This window comes from Tauraco erythrolophus, chromosome 10, assembly GCF_009769465.1.
Source record: "Tauraco erythrolophus isolate bTauEry1 chromosome 10, bTauEry1.pri, whole genome shotgun sequence".
Lineage (NCBI taxonomy): Eukaryota > Metazoa > Chordata > Aves > Musophagiformes > Musophagidae > Tauraco > Tauraco erythrolophus.
In genome coordinates, this window is record NC_141474.1 from 2,832,126 (window position 1) to 2,852,284 (window position 20,159).

The 20,159-nt window shown below is 41.6% G+C and overlaps 1 protein-coding gene across 1 annotated transcript in view; it reads right to left on the reverse strand.

Moving 5' to 3' along the window:
• The window catches only part of HMCN1 (hemicentin 1), a 201,735-nt gene that overhangs the window by 127,653 nt on the left and 53,923 nt on the right, over positions 1-20,159 (reverse strand). The window contains exons 7-11 of the mRNA XM_086617855.1: positions 15,441-15,561; positions 14,610-14,873; positions 14,204-14,348; positions 9,922-10,043; positions 4,075-4,350 (exon numbers count right to left, since the gene is read on the reverse strand). Coding sequence (XP_086473981.1) covers positions 4,075-4,350; positions 9,922-10,043; positions 14,204-14,348; positions 14,610-14,873; positions 15,441-15,561 — 928 coding nt within the window. The remainder of the gene's footprint in view (positions 1-4,074; positions 4,351-9,921; positions 10,044-14,203; positions 14,349-14,609; positions 14,874-15,440; positions 15,562-20,159) is intronic.

Consider the following 20,159-nt stretch of genomic DNA (forward strand, 5'->3'; position numbering starts at 1 on the left):
TCAGGGAGGCCACATTTGCCACCAATTAACCATCTTCTTGGGCTTTCTTGCATGACAGGTCAATCTGATTCCTTTGACTTTGCTCCTTGCAACACAGTGGAGAAGATTTGTGGATGTCCAAGAGAAGCACAAACTCTTTACTGTGCCCATCCCATCCCAGGGCATAGGAAAAAAACCCTTTTAAACACCACGGATCACGTGTAAAGCTTCTGAAGAGAAAGGTTAGTGTGGAGCACTCTCTGAACGGCCTGCAGCATTCACACTTGTAACCATCAACGGCCCTAATAGTCATTAAAACCACTTGAAACACTTAAACTTAGCATGAAAAGGGACAGCAAATACCATAATGTTATATAAAATAAAAATAAAAAACTTTATCACTCTTTATTAGTAAAATATGAACTTATTGCCAGTATTTTTTTTTCAGTATTTTCTGTATTTTTTTTTTTTTCCCCCCAAAGCCACCCTGCAGATGATGTTTGGCTGAACCATTACTTGTAAAGTATCAAGATTTTTGGGCAGCACCCTCAGGACTCCTCCTTGCCTTTTACACTAAGCATTTTCAGAAAATTGAATGATTCAAACTATTCACCTGACAAGTAACACATTCACAAGGCTAAATAAGAACAACTATTTTGATGTATCTAGATTAAAAATCCGCCATGTAGGAATGCAACCACGGCAGCAGCTTGCACATGCTTGTTGCAAATTTTCACAAGGGTTGGATTTTTGTTGCATTTCACTTCCTCAGAACCTTACAGACCACATCCAGACCCTCCTGCATCCACACACATGCTGGGAGAGAACAGATGAAGCCCCATCCCTGTGCCCAGTCCGTTCACCGGCAGTTCTCCATCGTTACAACCCGGTTTTGTTAGCATCAGTTAAAAGGGGCTGAACTGACCCCCCCGGGCTTCCAACTACCAAGATACTGCAAGAGTAGGTGCTTATCACAAAGATCTGCTTTTAGAAATTCAGGAACTGCAGTGTTGGTGTGACTAATTCTCTTCAGACCGAAGTCCTGCGTGACCGCAGCGATGTCTACAAACTCTTGCGTTGCTGTGAGTTTCATGGATAGGATGCCTTGGATGAGGCTCTGGGCAACGTGGTGTAGTGGAGGAAAAAAAGCACCAATACAATCCTAGAAGGCTCCAGAGCTTATACTCCTTGAAATTTATAAAACATTCAGTGGCCTTTCAGGCTACTCTGAGCACTACAAGGCTGCTCCACAAATAGGCACAAGTTTTAAACAGGATCTTCATCTACGCTCAGTATTAGCCCGGAACAATTAGTGAGGTAGTAAAGTGTGTACTTCTTAACACAGAACATGCAACTGGGGCAAAAAGTCAACTCTCATTCAAGATTTCAGTCTGTATTTGTACAGCTGCTGGCACAAAAAAAAAAATTAAAAAAAAAATCAGAATAATGTTCTCTTTCAGGAACAGCAGCATCCAAATGAAAGCTTTCGAAACAAGAGTTTACTACAACCCACTCAAGCATGTAAAGCAGATGCTGGGTTATTTTTAGAGCTACCAACATTTGTTCTCTGCCTTAACTCCCACTCCAGAAAATACAGGGATGACAGCAGTGTTTATTCCCTTCTGATCCAAAATTCAGAGATGTAGATGGAACTGTCCCAACAATAATAAAGGGCTTCAATATGGATTTAATTTGACATTCTGAATTACTTTACAACTACACAAAGCACAAGCCACCTCAATCTATTAACAAGACTCCAAATTTCCTTCTGCAGAATGTTAATAATGATAACCCTGTAAAGTTTTTGCTTCTTACATACAGCCACCCTTTACTCTTCTGCTGTCAAAATATAAAATGTTCTTTTGAATATGATTCTGGACCATAATGAGTACTGCAGGTTGTACATGACACAATCACACACCAGAGCACCTTCAGAAATCCAAGAGAAGTCATTTTGTCCAAGCAAACTAAAATGATCACAAACAATAGTGCATACAACCATCCTGATGCCATTCAGCTTCTGCACATGGCCATCTAAAACTTGGCAGTAGATTACTTTTTCCAGAGGGAGACACTACTGCAGAAATCTGAATTCAGCTGCAGCTCAGTGTTTCCGATATATTTATTCCGTTCTAAGCATCTTTCCTCAGAAATGAAAGCAAACACAGCTCAGACTCTCCACTAAGCCTGTCTAAGCTGTCCAAGAGGTCATCTCAGACATGTCTTAAAGCTGTTAGCAATACCAGTACCAGTCAAAATTATTTCACAGAATCATTCTATACATATATATAAGTGATTTGAAAATCAATATTCTGCTGTGTCAGCAATAAGCTTCTTCAGCTTTCCTACAGAAAACTGCCAGAAGTAGTTTGGTCATTGTGTTAAAGCTCCCAGCTGGCCTACAGACAATAAGGAGGAAAATCTAAATCCCAGGAAGAGATGAACAAGGCAGGAGGGCGCTTCTGTTGCTGCCTTTGACATGCTTGAATAAGTGTCTTCATGGAAAAATCCTGTGGAATTTAAAACTAAGTTTTCTGAATGCATTGGGGTTGAAGGTTTTTCATAGATTCATAGATTTCCAGGTTGGAAAAGACCTTAGAGATCGAGTCCAACCGTCCCTAATCCCCATTAAACCATATCCCCAAGTAGATCATCCACCCTATTCTTAAACACATCCAGGGATGGGGACTCAACCACCTTCCTGGGCAGCCTGTTCCAGTGGCTGACAACCCTTTCAGAGAAGAAATACTTCCTAACATCCAACCTGAATCTCCCCTGACTAAGCTTATACCCATTTCCTCTTGTTCTATCACCCAACAAGAGTAAAGAGCCCTTCCCCCTTCAGCCTTGCTAGAAAATTAAGTTATAGCTCTGCTGTAGCCATCTAACAGCAATTCAAACTGATCAATGAAGAAACTCTTCGTTCTGCTGCATCTGGACCTCCACAACTGATTGCACATCTACTTATTCCACCTTGGTAAAGCAACACGCTCTTCCTACACGAAAAGCTACATCCCATTAGTAAAGTGTTACAACACCATGTTTGACCCTTCTCTGGTTTGGAGCACCCTAGGCCAGGCAATTCCATTGAATTGCTTCTTTTTTCCATAATTCTAAGTTTTCCATCCTTTAAAAAAGTACTAGAATTACAGCAGCAAAGTTAGTGAAGCTACCCAGCCTGCACAGAACATGACCCTGTATCACCAGCACACAGAAATCCCGTCGGAGTCACCTACAAGTAGAAAGAATAGTTTTCTTTCTAAAACATTTTGAGTTCTTTCTCTTCTTATCCACAGACGAGTGCCCCGACATGACCAAGGGAAGCTGAGATAAATCTGCAGTACTGTCAGATTTAAAAAAAATTAGCTCCAAGACTAATTACTGCATTTATACGTATTTTTAAAAAATGTGTTCCTGGTGGTATGAAGCAACAGCACAGATCTAGATCTTGTTTGGTCTCACCCAGCCTATCTTTTTCAGTTCTGACATATTTTTGAAGTCCTTGCCTTCATAAAATCGTGATTAGTTCTTAACTGGTATTGATTGGCACTATAAAACCGATACAATAACATAAAACATGGGAAAAGGTAGAAGTACTATTCTGTTATAAGGAGATATAAAGTAACCCAGATGAACACAGAAACTTTCTCCAATTTAGTTACACATTTATAACTAAAGTTATAGTTTCATTGAAAAAAAAAATACAAATAATCCACATAGCCCAAAAATTTTCTCAAAGTAGAAGTTGGCTATAAATACTGGGGGAGTTGTGCACGTGTAGCTATTCCTGTGCTCTACTCTGCAGGAGACACTACCCAAACCACCTCAGGCTCCATGCAGTCGTAGGCCAGTTAAGTTGGCAGTTCTAGGAGGATCAAACCATGGCTCGGAGACACGCAGCACGGGGCTCGCGCTGCCCGGCGACTCCCTCTGCCATTTTAAACCAGGGAAGAACTACATCATGTTCGGTCGGTCTCCAGGAGGTTTTATGAACAGGTATAAATCAAATATAGAAGTTACTAAAAGAGACAGCTCACAAGATAAAGAAAATATAAACCATGCCAGAGTAAGGTAAAAAGGTAGTTTTCTTATTACCTTGCACTGTAAGGAAAACTGATGCTGTGGTAGATCCACCCTCGTTGGAAGCGATGCAGTCGTACCTGCCGGCATCGGAGAGCTTTACGGTCTTCACCTCTAAAGACAGGTTGCTCATCACCCTTACTCGCAGGGGCTCCGTGAGCCTCACGTCCCTGCCGTTCCTCTGCCAGGTGAGACTGTAACGCACCGTGCTCAGAGTCAGGCAGGTCAAGACGGCTTCTGCACCGGGGACAACCGTGACGTTGTTAGGAACCTGAATCGTGGGTGGAGGCTCTGCGGAGAAACAACAGAAGGAAGGAAAAAAAAAAAATCATAAGAGAAAAAGATTTGGGACTCTCTGCTTCGTTTGTGGATTCTTGATGAACAACTTCAAGAAAACTATAGTGTAAAGAAATGAGAATTTAAAGAAATAATGTAATGTTGCTTTAATATTTAGTTTCATTTCACATCGCTGAAGCCATGAAACAGAAGCCAGGGCAGCATCCTCATTCCCTGCTGCTAAGCTGATAGGAGCTTACATCACAACAACATACCTGATTTAGGTCAAAACTATTATCACCTAGGACAAAAGATCACACCATGTATGAGGGAGGACGTAGCGCTGTGTTCTTCAACCTCACCTTGCACTGGGCAAGGCCAACAAAAGATCAGAGCACCACAGCAACAGAAGGAAGAGACAGGACCACCACCAGCTCTCATCTGACCTCTGAGATGTGACCACACATGGTGGAATCTGAGCTGCACACGGGATTTTTACAGGGTTGTGTATTAAAAAAACATGTTCCTAGCAAGCTCTTCCAACAGCAACAATGAGACCAAGTCAACGACTGCTCTACGCATCACTGTTAAGCTCTTTCCATGATGGTTTCTGTAAGGGAATGTGGAAGGAGAGAGCATCTGTTCCCTTATGCTTATCTGATCAAGGACTTTGGAGAATGGGATAAGGAAAAGGGGAAGTAAGGAAAGGGGTCTGTCTGTGACAGACCTGATAGAGAAACAGCAGCAGAGATGATGACAAGAAACAAACTTCATCATGCTAATTGATGGGCTATCAAGAAGCTACAAGCATCATTTCAAAGAGGAGCCAACTTGGATTTTGCAACTGATAAGGACACAAACCTGGGGGTCCCAGATACAGGGGGGTCAGACACTGTCAAGCTCTGCACACTGGTAAAGGAACACGTAAGGGAAGTGAATCAGGGAAGAGCAAAGGGAGGAGCAAAGGGGGAACGAGGCAGAAAGGGGCACAGAAGTGGCCTGTTGGATGCAAAACATGACCAGTCAGCACTCTTGCCTGAGCAAGCCCTGCACCTGACCACCACAATCTGTCCTGTCTTCTTCTTAAGTCTTTTTTTAACTCCCTTTCTCTGTACTCCCACTCCCTCTCCCTTCTGCGTGTCCCCTGCAAGGACTAAGTGCCAGCTGCTGGGAGAACCAGCGGGAGCGGACGGGGTGCCAGCTGGAGTCAGAGCAGGGGGTGTGGGCACCCTGGGCCTGGGGCATCAGCTACTGGAGGGACTGGGTGCATGGGGCTGAGCTCCAGCAGCCAGGCAGGAGGGATTTCCTCGGCTGGAGCTGCAGCCACTTACAACGTCCCTTAACAGCTTTCACTCACATCTTAGGTCATTTCATCACCTTTTCCTTCCTATCTGTACATATTTTTATGTTGTAACTTCCACTTTTTGTTATTATTTGCTTTCCACTCTACTCATCCGTAGACTTCGATCACATTCCTGAAAGAAAGAAGCTGCAATAATTTTGTACCGGAATTAAACTTTGAAACCACAGATGGTTAAAATAGCAGCAGTCATCCTGATCCTTCTTGAGATATCGCTGATAAAGGAGGCACCATTTAAATGTTAGAGAAAGAAAATATATTATGTATCACTTCATGCATTCCCATTAAAAAATATATATATATGTTTCATTATGTATATATGAAACACATATCTATATATTCCATTTGTTTTTCCCTAGATGAGTTCTTGAAAAAAGAAAGATCTGCCATGAATAATATTCTGAGCAGGATGTTTTAGCAGAAATAAGACAGCTGGAAGAGCAAGACCAGATCTTTATCAGCACACACCAAAAAACAACTACAATAAGAAAAGCAAGGAAAATACAGAATAAAAAAAAAAAAAAATCTCTATTTATTAAGGGTGAAAGTTACTCCTAAGCTGAGAGCCAACCATAACTCCTCACTTTGGTCTCCTGGGGGGTCTCAGATGAGGTTCACAAGCTTTACACTAGCTCTCTATGCAGAGAGTAACTCTCACATGCTCTGCAAGCTGGGTGTGCAGCCCTGCTGCCCTACACAGTCCCTACCAGCAGTCACCCTCCTTCCCAAAACTCTCTACTTTGGGCAGAGGAGAGCCAAGGAAAGCTGGATTTGCTTACTGGGAATGGAGCGTCTTGTCCTGCACTTTAGGTTTTCCTTTCTTTGGGAGAAAAGACAAATCTAATGCTTTCCATTGGCACGTCCCCAAGTATGTTACTTAAGGAAACGTAAAGGCCAGTACGGGACTCGAATCCCTCTCTTTGGGATGTCAGTGAAGTGTAGTGACAGGACAAGGGGAAATGGATTTAAACTGAAAGAGGGCAGATTTAGATTAGATATAAGAAAAATTTTTCACTCAGAGGGTGGTGAGGCACTGGCACAGGTTGCCCAGAGAAGTTGTGGCTGCCCCATCCCTGGAAGTGTTCCAGGCCAGGTTGGATGAGGCTTTGGGCAACCTGGTGTAGTGGAGGGTGTCCCTGCCCATGGCAGGGGGGTTGGAACTAGATGATCTTTGAGGTCCCTTCCAACCCAAACCATTCTATGGTTCTATCTTCTGGGCTAGACCAGCCTCCGGCCACAATAGTGCACGCACGTAGCCATTCTCCAGCAAAACTCTGAGCTGTACTCAGAGCACCTCGGCTAAGAAACCGTTGGACATTTTGAAGTTTTACCACTAGTAAGACAAAGGCAAACTCAAGTGTTTGCTTCTTCTGAAAGTAGAAAACGTTGACAGAGTTCCAATACCTCTTACGCAGCAGTTGACAAAATGGATTATCCATGATACACTTTCCGTCAGCTGGGCAAAGACGACTTGAAAAAGATTGTTTACTTTGCTTAAAGAAGAACTTTCAAGTAATTTTCTTTCAAATTTTTGTACACAAGGATTTCATAGAATCATAGAATGGTTAGGGCTGGAAGGGACCTTCAAAGGTCATCTAGTCCAACCGCCCTGCAAGGAACAGGGATATCTCCAACTAGATCAGGCTGCTCAGGGCCTCGTCCAGCCTGGCCTTGAACGTCTCCAGGGATGGAGCATCCACCACCTCTCTGGGCAACCTGTTCCAGTGTTCTACAACTCTCAGATTTCAAAGCATCTCAGCCTTCAAAGCATCTCTCTCATACTAATCCTCTGCATGGCTCAAAACTGCTCATGTTTACATAGTGAGTGTGTCTCAATCTCTGTGCTCTGGAAATGAGAGGAAATAGGAATTTTTTTCCCCTCATCACTCTTGAATTCCAAGTGTCACTAGCATCACAAGAAAAAAAGTTAGGATTCTCTTTCAGTTTTCTCTGTGGAGGATTATTGTGACTTCCGGATTAAGAATCTTTATGCCTACAATTTGTGGGGCAGAACATCACAGCTTCTTGTCCTCCAAAACATGGTTTGAAACAAGCATATGGGAATGCTCTATCGACCCGAAGGATTTTTGTAGGCAAAATACAAAACAGTCCTCTAGAGCTAGGGCTTGGGGAAGTCTTGATGTTATTGTTCTACTCTATTCGAGTATTTTGTGTGACTGGAAGGATGTTCCTCTCCCCAGATTCACCACTCGGTGCAAGAGGGCTGTTTCTGTCCAAACTCTGCTTTGCACGGAACCAATGCTAGCACACTGGTTTCTTTGGATTTGCTCATCCTGCAGTGAGAGGAACATCTCTGCCTGGAAAAGAGATGGTGAAGGGCTATATAGTCCCCCTCTTCCACTACCGAGTGGGTTGTTTTAGAGAATACAGAGTTAGAGTCTTCTCAGGGCACAAAGAAAAAGGATGAGAGTCTGTGGTGGTAACAGGCAACAGGGGAAATCCTGACCAGACATGAAAAATATTTACCTCGTGGGGGCAGTTAAGCACTGAAGGCTGCCCGTGGAACTTGTGAAATCTCCACCCTTGGGGACACTCAAAGTTGGATTGGACAAGTTCCTGAGAAACGCAATTGAGCTTGGAAGTCAAGTCTGCTTTGAGCTGTGAGTTGAACTAGGGAACTTCCAGAGGTCCCTCCGGCCTACGCTGTTTTGTGATGGTATGATTCATAATCCAGGTTAACTAACCTGAATGGATTTTTGTTTCAATATAGAAGTTGTTTTTCCCTTTCCCTTAGACTGCATTACAACTGTGAAAAAATAAGCGACAAAGTTTGCTGTAATATGGACAGGGTTGTCATCCACCCACTCACATGCATAAATAAGCTTTTCTTAATTTTTCTGGCAGGACATCTCCCTGCAGAAGACCTCTGCTGTCTGCTGAAGCCGTTCAAGGCCATCCCTCTCTTTATGGTTTCTCCATACGTGTTTGGAGGGCATAGAATCACAGAATGGTTAGGGTCGGAAGGGACCTCAAAGATCATCTAGTTCCAACCCCCCTGCCATAGGCAGGGACACCCTCCACTACACCAGGTTGCCCAAAACCAAGGCATCTTGGTTTACAGTTCCTTATCTCAATTCCTCTGAGAGAGTAAGGGAATTAGTGGTCAGACTGACGGGAGCACGAGCAGCGGAGCTTTACGTTTGCCTTCACAGCAGACCAACTTTACTCTCTCCCTTTCTCCCACTCCACATTTTTATGTCCAAAGCTTGACCAGGATGCCACTTCTCAGGAAGGATTCTCACCTACCACAGCTGACTTTCAGTAATAATTAATGAGGCATAATCATTCAGTGCCCCAAGACTGAACAGGTCATTAACTTCCATAAAGAAAACTCCTTCTCCCTCAGCAAGCAGAACATCAGTGCTTTACCATGAGGCACACCAACGCACGCTAAATGGATGACCAGATTTATAACTAGCTGTCCTTTAAATTGAGATTTTTATGAAGTTAAGAACATTTCAAATTACATTCTTCTAAAAAGTGATTAAAATTATCTATTGGCTAGATAGTGATTGCTAGCTGGTTTTGGGTTAGCAACCAAATACTACTGTGTATTCAAAATTATCTTTGTGATTAGCCCGAATTATTCCTCATTTATTACTTCCTTCATTCTAGTTATTCACTTTTAAAAAATTCAAGTTAACAGATCTGAGAAAAGATTTCCAACAAGTTACTGAATCTTGTTAAAAAAAAAAAACAACAAACAGAAAACTTCTGTAATTCCTCTTCTATCAGGTAATACATACATACGACCAAGTAAACGTATAAGTGCTACAGCTTGAAATAAAAATGAGAACAACTGAAAATTGAGATTTCAAATTCTGCTTCTACAGGCCATACCTATTCTGCAAGTCCAGCTGATAGTGGGAACCAGTCAAAATCAATCCGATGGTAATATTTAAAACAGATGTGCTGAATAAACATCAGCACACCTGTGTACATGGGTGAGAAAACACACATTGATCAAAAATACACTTAGAACTGGAAATGTATTTGCCCAGCCCCACGTGCCACTGCTCTCTGAAACGTTCCAGCACAACGTGTTACCATGCCTCAGTGTAGAAGGATTTCATAGATTTCTAGGTTGGAAAAGACCTTAGAGATCATCCAGTCCAACCGTCCCTAATCCCCATTAAACCATATCCCTAAGTAGTTCCTCCACTCTATTCTTAAACACATCCAGGGATGGATGGACCAGTACCCACCTGATACATCCAGAAACGTCTGCGCACGCCCGGTTCCTGCGCTGCTGGTTGCCATGCATTCGTAAAAGCCTTCGTCGGACAAGGAGACCGTGGCAATTTCCCAGCTCATGCTAGATGATTCTCTGGAGGAAGAAAAGGGGCACACTCACTGAATTCCTGAAGGAATCAAGAGGTACAAGAGCTTGGGTTTCCTGACTACAGACACGGGAGATTTTCACAGTAATTAAGAGGAAAAACAGACCCTCTAATCAAGATCCAATCAAATTGGATCTAGCTTTATGGATTTTTATCTAAAGAAACAATATATACATTGCCTGGCTTTTCATGAGTATTAGGAAATGTATGTTTTTGCAGAACACCTCACTTACACATCTACAAATATGCCTTTAATATACACCAACAGTTGTCACACAATAACTAAAACTACTGTATTTGCAGGCATCCACTCAGCTACTCATCCTCTGCTGTTATATTTACTACTTGAGAAGATACCTTCCTTTCCTTAATACTAACAAGCTTCTAACCAGCATGTGGTACGTAACCTATGGCTCTTACTAGCAAGGGTAACGGGATCATCCTCTTAGCCTGAGCTTCTCAAACTCACAGGTACACACAAGAGCTGCACATAAAGGGATACAATCTACTTTCCCCTCTCTATATGCAAATCCACTATTAGGTTCATATAGTAGAGAGGGCAGCATCTACCCTACTACAAGATTACTACATTTGGGCAGCTCCCTCCGTAGTTTTTAAACTGCAGGGACTACCTCCATCCCAAACATTTACAATCCAGCAAAACGCGACGTGTCTGTACGAAGATGACTCTTGACTTCTGCTCTGCCAGCTGCACCCCTGAACTCACGACCAGTGGTAACTATGATAATCCAATATTCTGCACATTGACTGCCTAGCCCTACAAAAATAAACGGTGCAACACACATGAAGACAGAATTGCTGGATTCAAGACTGAAACTAGAGGGTGCAGTACAGAAGAGATGGGATCAAGATAATACAACAGGAATCCAGAGAAATTGTGGATGCCCAGAGAAGTTGTGGATGCCCCATCCCTGGTAGTGCTCAAGGCCAGGTTGGACGGGGCTTTGGGCAACCTGGTGTAGTGGAGGGTTTCCCTGCCCATGGCAGGGGGGTTGGAGCTGGATGATCTTTGAGGTCCCTTCCAACCCAAAACAGTCTATGATTCTATGATTCTAAATACTTGCAGTTTTTCTGTGAATCATAGCAAGGGCAAAGCTGATAGAATCATAGAATGGTTAGAGTTGGAAGGGACCTCAAAGATCATCCAGCTCCAACCCCCCTGCCATGGGCAGGGACACCCTCCACTACACCAGGTTGCCCAAAGCCCCATCCAACCTGGCCTTGAGCACTGCCAGGGATAGGCAATCATACCACGTATCACATACAATGTTAAAGTCAAGAGGAGAATAAAGGCATAACTACATTGACTGGTGGTTACATGTGCTTAAAAATAAACACTCGTACAGCTTCTCAAGATTCAAACCCACATTTGATACAACTAACGGTGCAACAGACACAGAGATGATGACATAAACGAGCAAAACAGCAGTTCGTCCCAGTGCTCCCTGTAGCCTGTTGCTATGGCATACAAACAAAACTGATGAGTGCCAAAACATCCATGATAGCTTTGGCAAGTAATTGCCACGTTATGGGAAAACCCTAAATTAGTGAATCCTTTGTGCCTGTCTTGTTTGTCTAGAATAGGTTGATTTATCAACCCCCAAAGGACGTAGAAAGACAAGAGAAAGACTCGGAATACATGTGAAAGTTCAATGCTGTAGCACCATGAGACAGACAATCCACTTACATCACAAATGAAAACAGTATCTACTGACCTTAACTGGCTTCCTACTCACTCTCTCTTACTTCACACTTACTCTAGATAAGCTAATATATCATATATCAAATCTATGACATTTTCCAGCGTAATGCTGGCAAATGGAAAGAGCAGTAATGGCCAACACTAAAGAATAAGGTAGTGTTTCTTCCAAGCAAATAGTGAGAAACTTCTCTTTTTCATAGAAAGTATGTTAAAAGTGAAGCTATGCAATCCTAGTCTTCCTCATTCCTGACTTTTGCTATACACCAGATGTCGAATACGGAAGCCTTGAGAACGGAAGCGTAGCAGGAAATTAATCCAGAGTGGAAAAGCTTGGCAAACAGAGAGCTGCAGTGGACTATTCAAAAAAAAATTAAATACAAGAATGGCAGCAATTCATAATACACACCTCAAGGCATCTGCTGCACACTTGGGCAGTGACTCCAAAAAGCAGGAAGTGCACACAACTCTCCACAACATGCGTTACCGGGATAACTCAGCACCTTTCAGCATCGAGTCGTTTATTTCCCCAAATCATTTTGCAATATATGCAATTCGCCCGTCAAATTTTCACTTTGGAAAATACAACCATACTGCCTTAGCCAGGTTGCAAAATCCAAAGACCAAATCACCTCCTGGTTATCAGTTACAGCAAAAAAAAATGGCAGAGAGCACAGTGATGTTCACACTGTATCCAACCTTCTTGTCAGAATGTCACTCGTTATTTTTGCTGATTCTGCCCTTTGCAGAGTCGGTGGGATCTGCCATTTGTAATACAGAATGGATTTTAAAGACATATTAGTGCTTGGTTCCCACTGATTTCCCACTGGAATGAGGTGCTTAACTACTGGTCTTGGTCTCCTAAATGAGACTTGTCAGAAATGCACTAAGATATTAATCAAAATCCAAATTTTCTTACTAGACCACCACGGGATGCAGAAATCTCAAAGAAGAAAAAAATAAAAGCTGTGACAATTTTAGAGAAATTTCTTTTTCCTACACAGGATGCTCCTTTAGAATTAGGAATTATTATTATTACAGCTGATAGTACCTCTGAAATCAAAGTAAAAAGAAAAAAAGGAAAAATTCAAAGTACGTTCACTTCAAGACCCTTTAACCTATATTCATTCTAACAGTACTTTCGCAGAGATATTAGAGGTAGAATTATAATATTCAACTTATAAGCCATTTCCTTTATGAAACAAGTGTTTTAAATAAAAAATAAAAAAGAGTAAAGATGACATCTTGTCACCAAAACAAAACTCATTCAAACCCATTGAATGTAGAGCAACAATACAGCTCAAATCTGCATTAACTAAGGAGCTGGACAAAATGCAGACAAGCCAAGCTGAATTGGATCCTATTTAACTGTGATTGATAATATCTGGATTGAGATATATTTTGTTAAATTAACTTGGATGATCTGTTCATTCATTCAGTGCTTAATACAAAAATGAAAAATGCAGCCCAATCATAAAGGTGCTGGATATGTGAAAAGCAAGGAGTAGAAATACGTGGTTTGATAGCTAAAGGATGGAAAAAATTACACAGCTGCTAAAGTATGTGCTGGGGTTGACTAAATGTAAATGGCACCTCATAAAAACAACAACAACAACAACAAAATAAAATAAAAGAGCTGCAGCATTTCACACTGCCAACGGTGCACAAGGGAGCTTCAGAATTTATTTATTTTGGTAAGTCAGCCTTCAGGCTTTACAAGAGGCTAACAGAGGCTGCCGACGCTCGCTTCCAGTGCATACTTCCCTTTTGTTTTCAACTACCAGAATTACAAGATGTACTTTATGAGTATTTAAATTTGTAATTTTTTGTAATTCTTATTTCATTCTACAGCAGAAGAGCACGCAGTCTATTATCTATACAGAAATCTGAAAAGCCTTCTGATCTATTCAGTATAAGTTTCCCTGTTTTAAAGAGATTTTCTGAAGAGGAAACTGTGCTAAGGTAGGTCATAGGATGTACTTCTAGGCATCCAGGAAAGCCCATTAAAAATAAAGCAAATTAATGTATGTTACATAATCATCCAGGTATCACTGGGGGGAAGTGGGGAGGGGTGTTCCAGAAAAAAGCTAGTTACCAATCTACTTTACATAACTTTTAAAAATATACATTAAAAGCATTTGCCTTCTAGACCCAGTTTACAATAAATTAAGAACGCATGTTTGAGGGAGATTTTGGCCAGAACCATATAATCTTATCTATACAGAGTGTATGCCCTCCTCAAATGTGCACATTTTTATATATATAAAACAAATCTCTCCAGAGAATACAGCCTCCCCGATACCACCAAAAACAACAAAGTGGAAGTAATAGGATATAAGCAGCATATAATAGCAAATAATTAATAGAAATCATTGGATATAAATAGGAAATAAAACAGTATTGGGAAAAAAAAAGGTCGTTACTTACTTGAAGAACTGATCCACTCCTAGTTTTACTCCATTTTTAGTAAAACGCTGAGTAAAAGGTATAAGACTTTCTACGTGGCAAGGAATAGACCCTGGCTGTAAGTAGTATCCTGGAGTCTTGGTGGGCATTGTAACTTTTGGAGCATCTGAAGAAAGCAAATATCCCCCAAAAGATTATTAACAGCTACTGACATATATCTTATTTTTTCCTTTCATTAAAAGGATATTTAATTTCTGATAAAGTTATACTTTGTAAATAATAACATAACTTGTCCATCACGATCCAGAGATAGAATTTCAGAAGGAAACAGCACAGAAAGTACTTTTGTAAGTTAGAAAAAGTCATTAGATATCTATTTTAACCAATTCAGATACAACAAATGTACGTTCAAGTTAAAATCTCTTACCAGGAGCAACACTCGAAAATGAAACACTTGAAACTCTCTGAAAGAGATAACCATCCTTGTCATAGCCTGTTATTTTAACAAAAAAAGCTTCATCTGGTGGAATGAAGTCAGAAATATTCCACAGTCCATAGGGCTTTCTGTCAGGATAATATTTCACAGGCAAGGTCTTAAGAAGTTCCCCTGTAATACTCAGAAGTTCCAGTCGGTCTACTCTAGCTGGAAGAAAGATCCCCGTGGTATTTAGCAGCACGAAGGTAGGAATCCCTGGAAAAACAGAAACAGGCTTTTTTAAGTGCTTTAAAAAAACAGATAAATCATTTAAAAAGAAAAGGTTAAATTCTGTATGTATGGCCCACTACCCCACAAATGCACCATTGAGTTTCAACCTTTACTTACTAAGCAGGAAAAACTAACTTGTGCTCAGCTTATTAGCTGTCAGGTGACACAGCACTAATTAGGGTTTAAATTAGTGATTTCCAGCAGGTGTTGCTGAAACCTCTCTATTAACTCCTCACCATCCCAGAGCCAAAGGCTTTTTCTGAAGCACCAAAAGTAAAAGAAACAGAGTGTGTCTTTGAGGCACTTCATAGCTAAAAATATCTGGATTTATGTGACATTAAAAAAAAAAAAAATCAAGCCAATACAAAAAAAATACCGTAGCATGAGAAAATAGAAACGTTGGCTGCTCTCAAACATTCAAGGGCCAAGAACCAACAAAGAACAGCCCCAAAGTTATCACAAGGTTCACCAGAGAGACCATCACAGAATTCCACTTGACTTTGGGGGCCCGAAAACAGTTTTTGTTTGGCATGGACTAAACCAGAAACGAACCTTGCACTGGTCTGCTGGATGTTTTTTTAAACTCCAACGTTGGCTTCCTCGAAAACCCAGCTCGGAAGTCAATGGTGCTGAGACCCGTGATCCGAACAGAGTGCCTTCCGCTGCTGGAGGTCTGAAAAAGCAACAAAGGGCATAATTAGCACTTCAAGACATGTAAAGCTCAGCAGACAGACTTCAGCTTTCACTAAAAACATTAGAAAAAGGAGGCTTAAGCCAAAAGTTGTAAATCAAACCACCTCCAGTAAAGCTTCACTTTTAGATACTGGGCCCTACAACTGTAGCATCAGCAAAAAGAGCTCATTTGTCTCAGAGGCAAACCACAACACAAACACACAGACACAACAGCTACTTGTCACACGCCAGGGACTGTAATGGGAGGCTGTCTGGGAGTCAGTATTTTGACCATTATAAAGTGTATTCAAAATAGTAAATGAAACAGAAGTCAACAGAAAAATCAGCTTAAACTTTTTGCTGAGAGGCATATATATAAAAAAACAAGCTACTACCAGTGCTACAATAATTTATCTTACCTTTTTATTCATTACTAAGTTCCTTTTTCAAATATACACAAAGCTAATTTTACTCACAAGGCATTGCACACCATGAAACGAGCAGCAAGTACAGACCAACCTCAACCAATACTGCATGTTAAAGACGCTCTTCTTTCCCAGTCTGGGTCTCAGTGGGAAAGCAGAGGATGCAGAAGCACCTCTCACCTCTCTTCTCCACCTCCACCTTAGCATTCTGGTTGAACCAGCAAAAACTAAATCAGAAAAATACCCCCACCCATCCACCCACTCTCAAAAAAATCTTTATGTTGTTTGATGGTACAGTGACTTTTATGCAAGTCACCAATCTTAGAATTATTTTGATTTGTCTTCTTTAAGTTACTTTCTAGCATTCTATGCTGAGAAAGAAAAGGACAACTGCTACTTGCCAAGAGTGCACAAGAACACAAAGCTTTTTGTCCTCACCTATTTCCACACCCTTCAGGTATTAGGCACAAAAAAAGAAACAACCCCAACAAACCCACTGAGCACCGAGTTAGTTTTTTCAGACTTAAGAATGACAAACCCATGGACAATTTCAACCAGAACAGCAGGAGAAAATTCTGAATGTGAAAATTCTTCCCATTCCAAAGGCTGTGAAGAGTGGTATATAAGCTATAGTATGCCAAGATCAAACCTGCAGTTAGCAGAACCTACTCCGAGTTTTTGTTCAGGGAGATGATGCAGCACACGAGACTTGCAACGTGAAATAAAATCAGTATTAAAATGAAATAATTCCACTGAGCTTTAAGCATCTAGAGAGTATCATCTGATCCACTCTCGAATACACGATTCCTCCAGCTCAGTAACCACCTCTGATACAGCTGCACGTGAATATTGAATTAAACAGTTGTTTCTTGTAACTAAGTGCCTAGGGACAGCCATTTAGGCACTGTGACAAATTGATCTGATTAATCTGATTAAAACAACCTCTATTTGCTTCTATTCGGTTGGCCTTTCACCTCAGCAAAATCCCTACTAGAGCCTTTTTTATATAAACCAGCTGTTAACAACACAACGAAATATTTAAGTGTGCCAAACGACCCATTTTATCAAGCGTTAATTGGCAGTTAGAATTTCATTAGACAAACTCAGTGACAGTTTTCTTTTTACGGCTTTACGCATCTGTAGAAGGAATTTATGGTGTGAATAAACTTTTCACAAAGGTTTGGGGTTTTTTTTACATCTTTAGTTGCAGCCTTAAAATCTTGGTGCAAACAAGGCAGTGACTAAAGCCGAGTAAACGATCCGTAGAAAAATACATTTCTCTTCATGAATTATTCAAACCTTTGGATACCTGTGCATTTTTAAGGCTAGAATAACCTTAAAGTTTGACCATTTACTAGTAACAATAAATGCATCCATCACTGTCATGCCGAGGAGCTGGCAGTCTGATGCCAACACCTGAGAATAAATTTCATTCAAAGGATCCCTTTCCTATTAGCATCTCTGTCAAGAAGATTTAGATTGGATATAAGGAAGAAATTCTTCCCTCTGAGGGTGGTGAGGCACTGGAACAGGTTGCCCAGAGAAGCTGTGGCTGCCCCATCCCTGGAAGTGTTCAAGGCCAGGTTGGATGAGGCTTTGGGCAACCTGGTGTAGTGGAAGGTGTCCCTGCCCATGGCAGGGGGGTTGGAACTGGATGATCTTTGAGGTCCCTTCCAACCCAAACCATTCTATGATTCTATAACTGTCACACAACAGAAAAACTAAGCTACAATGACTAAGTAAATTTTTAATTGCAGGGTTATATTTATATTTCTACAGTGATGCAGCTGAATTAGGCTTTGAGGAACATGATTATTCAGTAGACATTACTCTGACCTGGTTTGTCATCACACCCCCTTGAACCAGCTGCACTTGGCCATACGAGCGTAAGGCCAACAGCAGTCATTAAAGACCCATCTCAATCACACGACCAGCCAAGTTTTTCTGCTGATTTCTCGTTGCTTTTCCTCTCCTTTTCTCCACCACACAGACGATCAATTAACTCTAAGCAGCAGAGAAGTTTTTGTGGCACTGGGCAGCTGAAAAAGCTATGGCCTATGGATTAAGGACAGAACAGAGCAGCAGCTGATGGCCTCTCACCCCTCCCTCTCCCCCCCTGAAACGTTTTCAGGTTTTCAACCCAAAACACATGGCAGGCAAGGCCTGTAATTAGAGTAATTAGATACAACTGCCTTCTAATGCTGCTGTCCTGGAGCTTGCAGGTAACTCATTTGCAAGATGTTGGATGCCTCCCAAACCACTCCAAGGATGGCTTCTAAGAGGAGTCCATAGGGCACGTCATTATGGGAGGGATTTAGCAAAAGCAAATTCACAGAATCATAGAATGGTTTGGGTTGGAAAGGACCTTCAAGATCATCTAGTTCCAACCCCCCTGCCACAGGACACTCCTCCTTCTATTAAGCGAGTCAGTCTGCTCCAGTTGCAACTCGGTTGCACGCTGTGGGTTTCACGTTACTCAAACCTGTGATTTAAAGACTTCACTGAGCACTGGAACTGCACTGACACTTGTTTGTGGATTAAGGTGGGATCTTCTTGGAGGGGTCATTCTCCAGTTGATTTAGTAGCAGCTGATACCACTGCGCACCACGATCTGTTATCATCCTAAAATGACAACTTTTCACACTTCCAGGTGACAAGAACCTATATAAGCTCTTTGCATAGATCTAATTTAGACCTGGTTTGTTTATAAAAGTTAAAGTAATCAACATATTTCAACTATATTCAAGACAATTTTTTTCTTTTTTTTTTCAACCCAAAATACAAAAATCTGAATGCTTTATTATCCACAGAATTGGAGACAGCAATATGCTGAGCTTAGAACCTTGAAAACCTTCCCTACAGGAGCAGCCTGATGCTTTGGCTGAGGCTGGTTTGCATCTCGTGGAGCCCTGGTGGCCTGGATCCAGCTGAGCCACTTGGCAGCCTGCACCACGCCGAGTGCCAGCCTGGGCTTTAGGAGAGCTTCTGAGCTCTGAAGAGTGTTACCCATTGAGCCTGTAAAAGCAGCGAGCTCCTCTCTCAGCAACTCCTGGAATCCAGAAATTTGGGCAGCGCAGTGCAGGAGTACACAAGTGGTTCCACATGGCTCAGCTCTGCACGCCTGACCTAAAAGACTCCAAAAAGCTACAGAGTTGAATCCTAAAGCACTGACTGTAGGAAAAGTTCTCTCAAGACCCAATATGTCTGATGTTACTAAGTCCAGCAGGACCCAAATTTTTATTTTATTTTTTTTTCAGGCCACCAGAGTATCTCTGTACCAGGTTTTTCAGCGTTTCTGGTCCTGCAAGCACAGACAGAAACATCAGCTTCTAACCATAAAAAACAACGCTGGGGCTAGTTCTTAAGTTTATATAAATACCACCTTATCCATAGTGCAATCCTTACAGTTTTAACATTCCATTCACAGTTGGTACAACTACATTTTGAACAGCTGATTGAAGTCCTAAGATTCATCTTCAAGTTCACCCCATCACAGTTAAGTGCTCTTGCTCATCCCTTTTCCCTATTATGGGTTCAGATAAGCAATTTTTGGCCTGATATATTGTGTTAACTCGAATTTCTGCTAAATTTGGAGCTGACACTAGTCAAAGCAACCACCTGCTGTTCCTGCTTTACACTTATTTTATACATACACCCATTGATCTCTGAACGGTGAAGACTTTAGCTACACTGGCTTCAGCTCTTTTGTGCAGCAACAGGTCACCAGTGCTTTTGGAGGTTATTGCATTTACACATCTTGCTCACAACCACGATACGGCACCCGCGGGAACACGGGGCCAACAGCAAACGTCTAAACTAGCACTGTCACCCACAGAAAATCCCATAGAACCACAGCTCCAAGTGGCCCTTTCAGCACTGAGAGCTTCTGTTCTTTCATTTCAGAAGCAAGTATGTTCAGGTATCATTACGTAGGAGCTCGTTGCTTGCTACAGCCCTCAGAATCTCAAAACTTCATCTGTTTCAGGGCACGTTGATGGTGCTCAGTGTAAGGAGCCTTCAGCCAAACACTCAGAGAACTTTCCTACAGACTGTTGTGGGAGCAGCAGCCTTTGGCCGAGGGAGTTTGATCAAGGGGTCCCATTAAATTGCTACAATCAGTTCTAAAAAGACCATTTCAGCAGAGTCTTATGATCCTGTCTTGTTTGGCTATTAC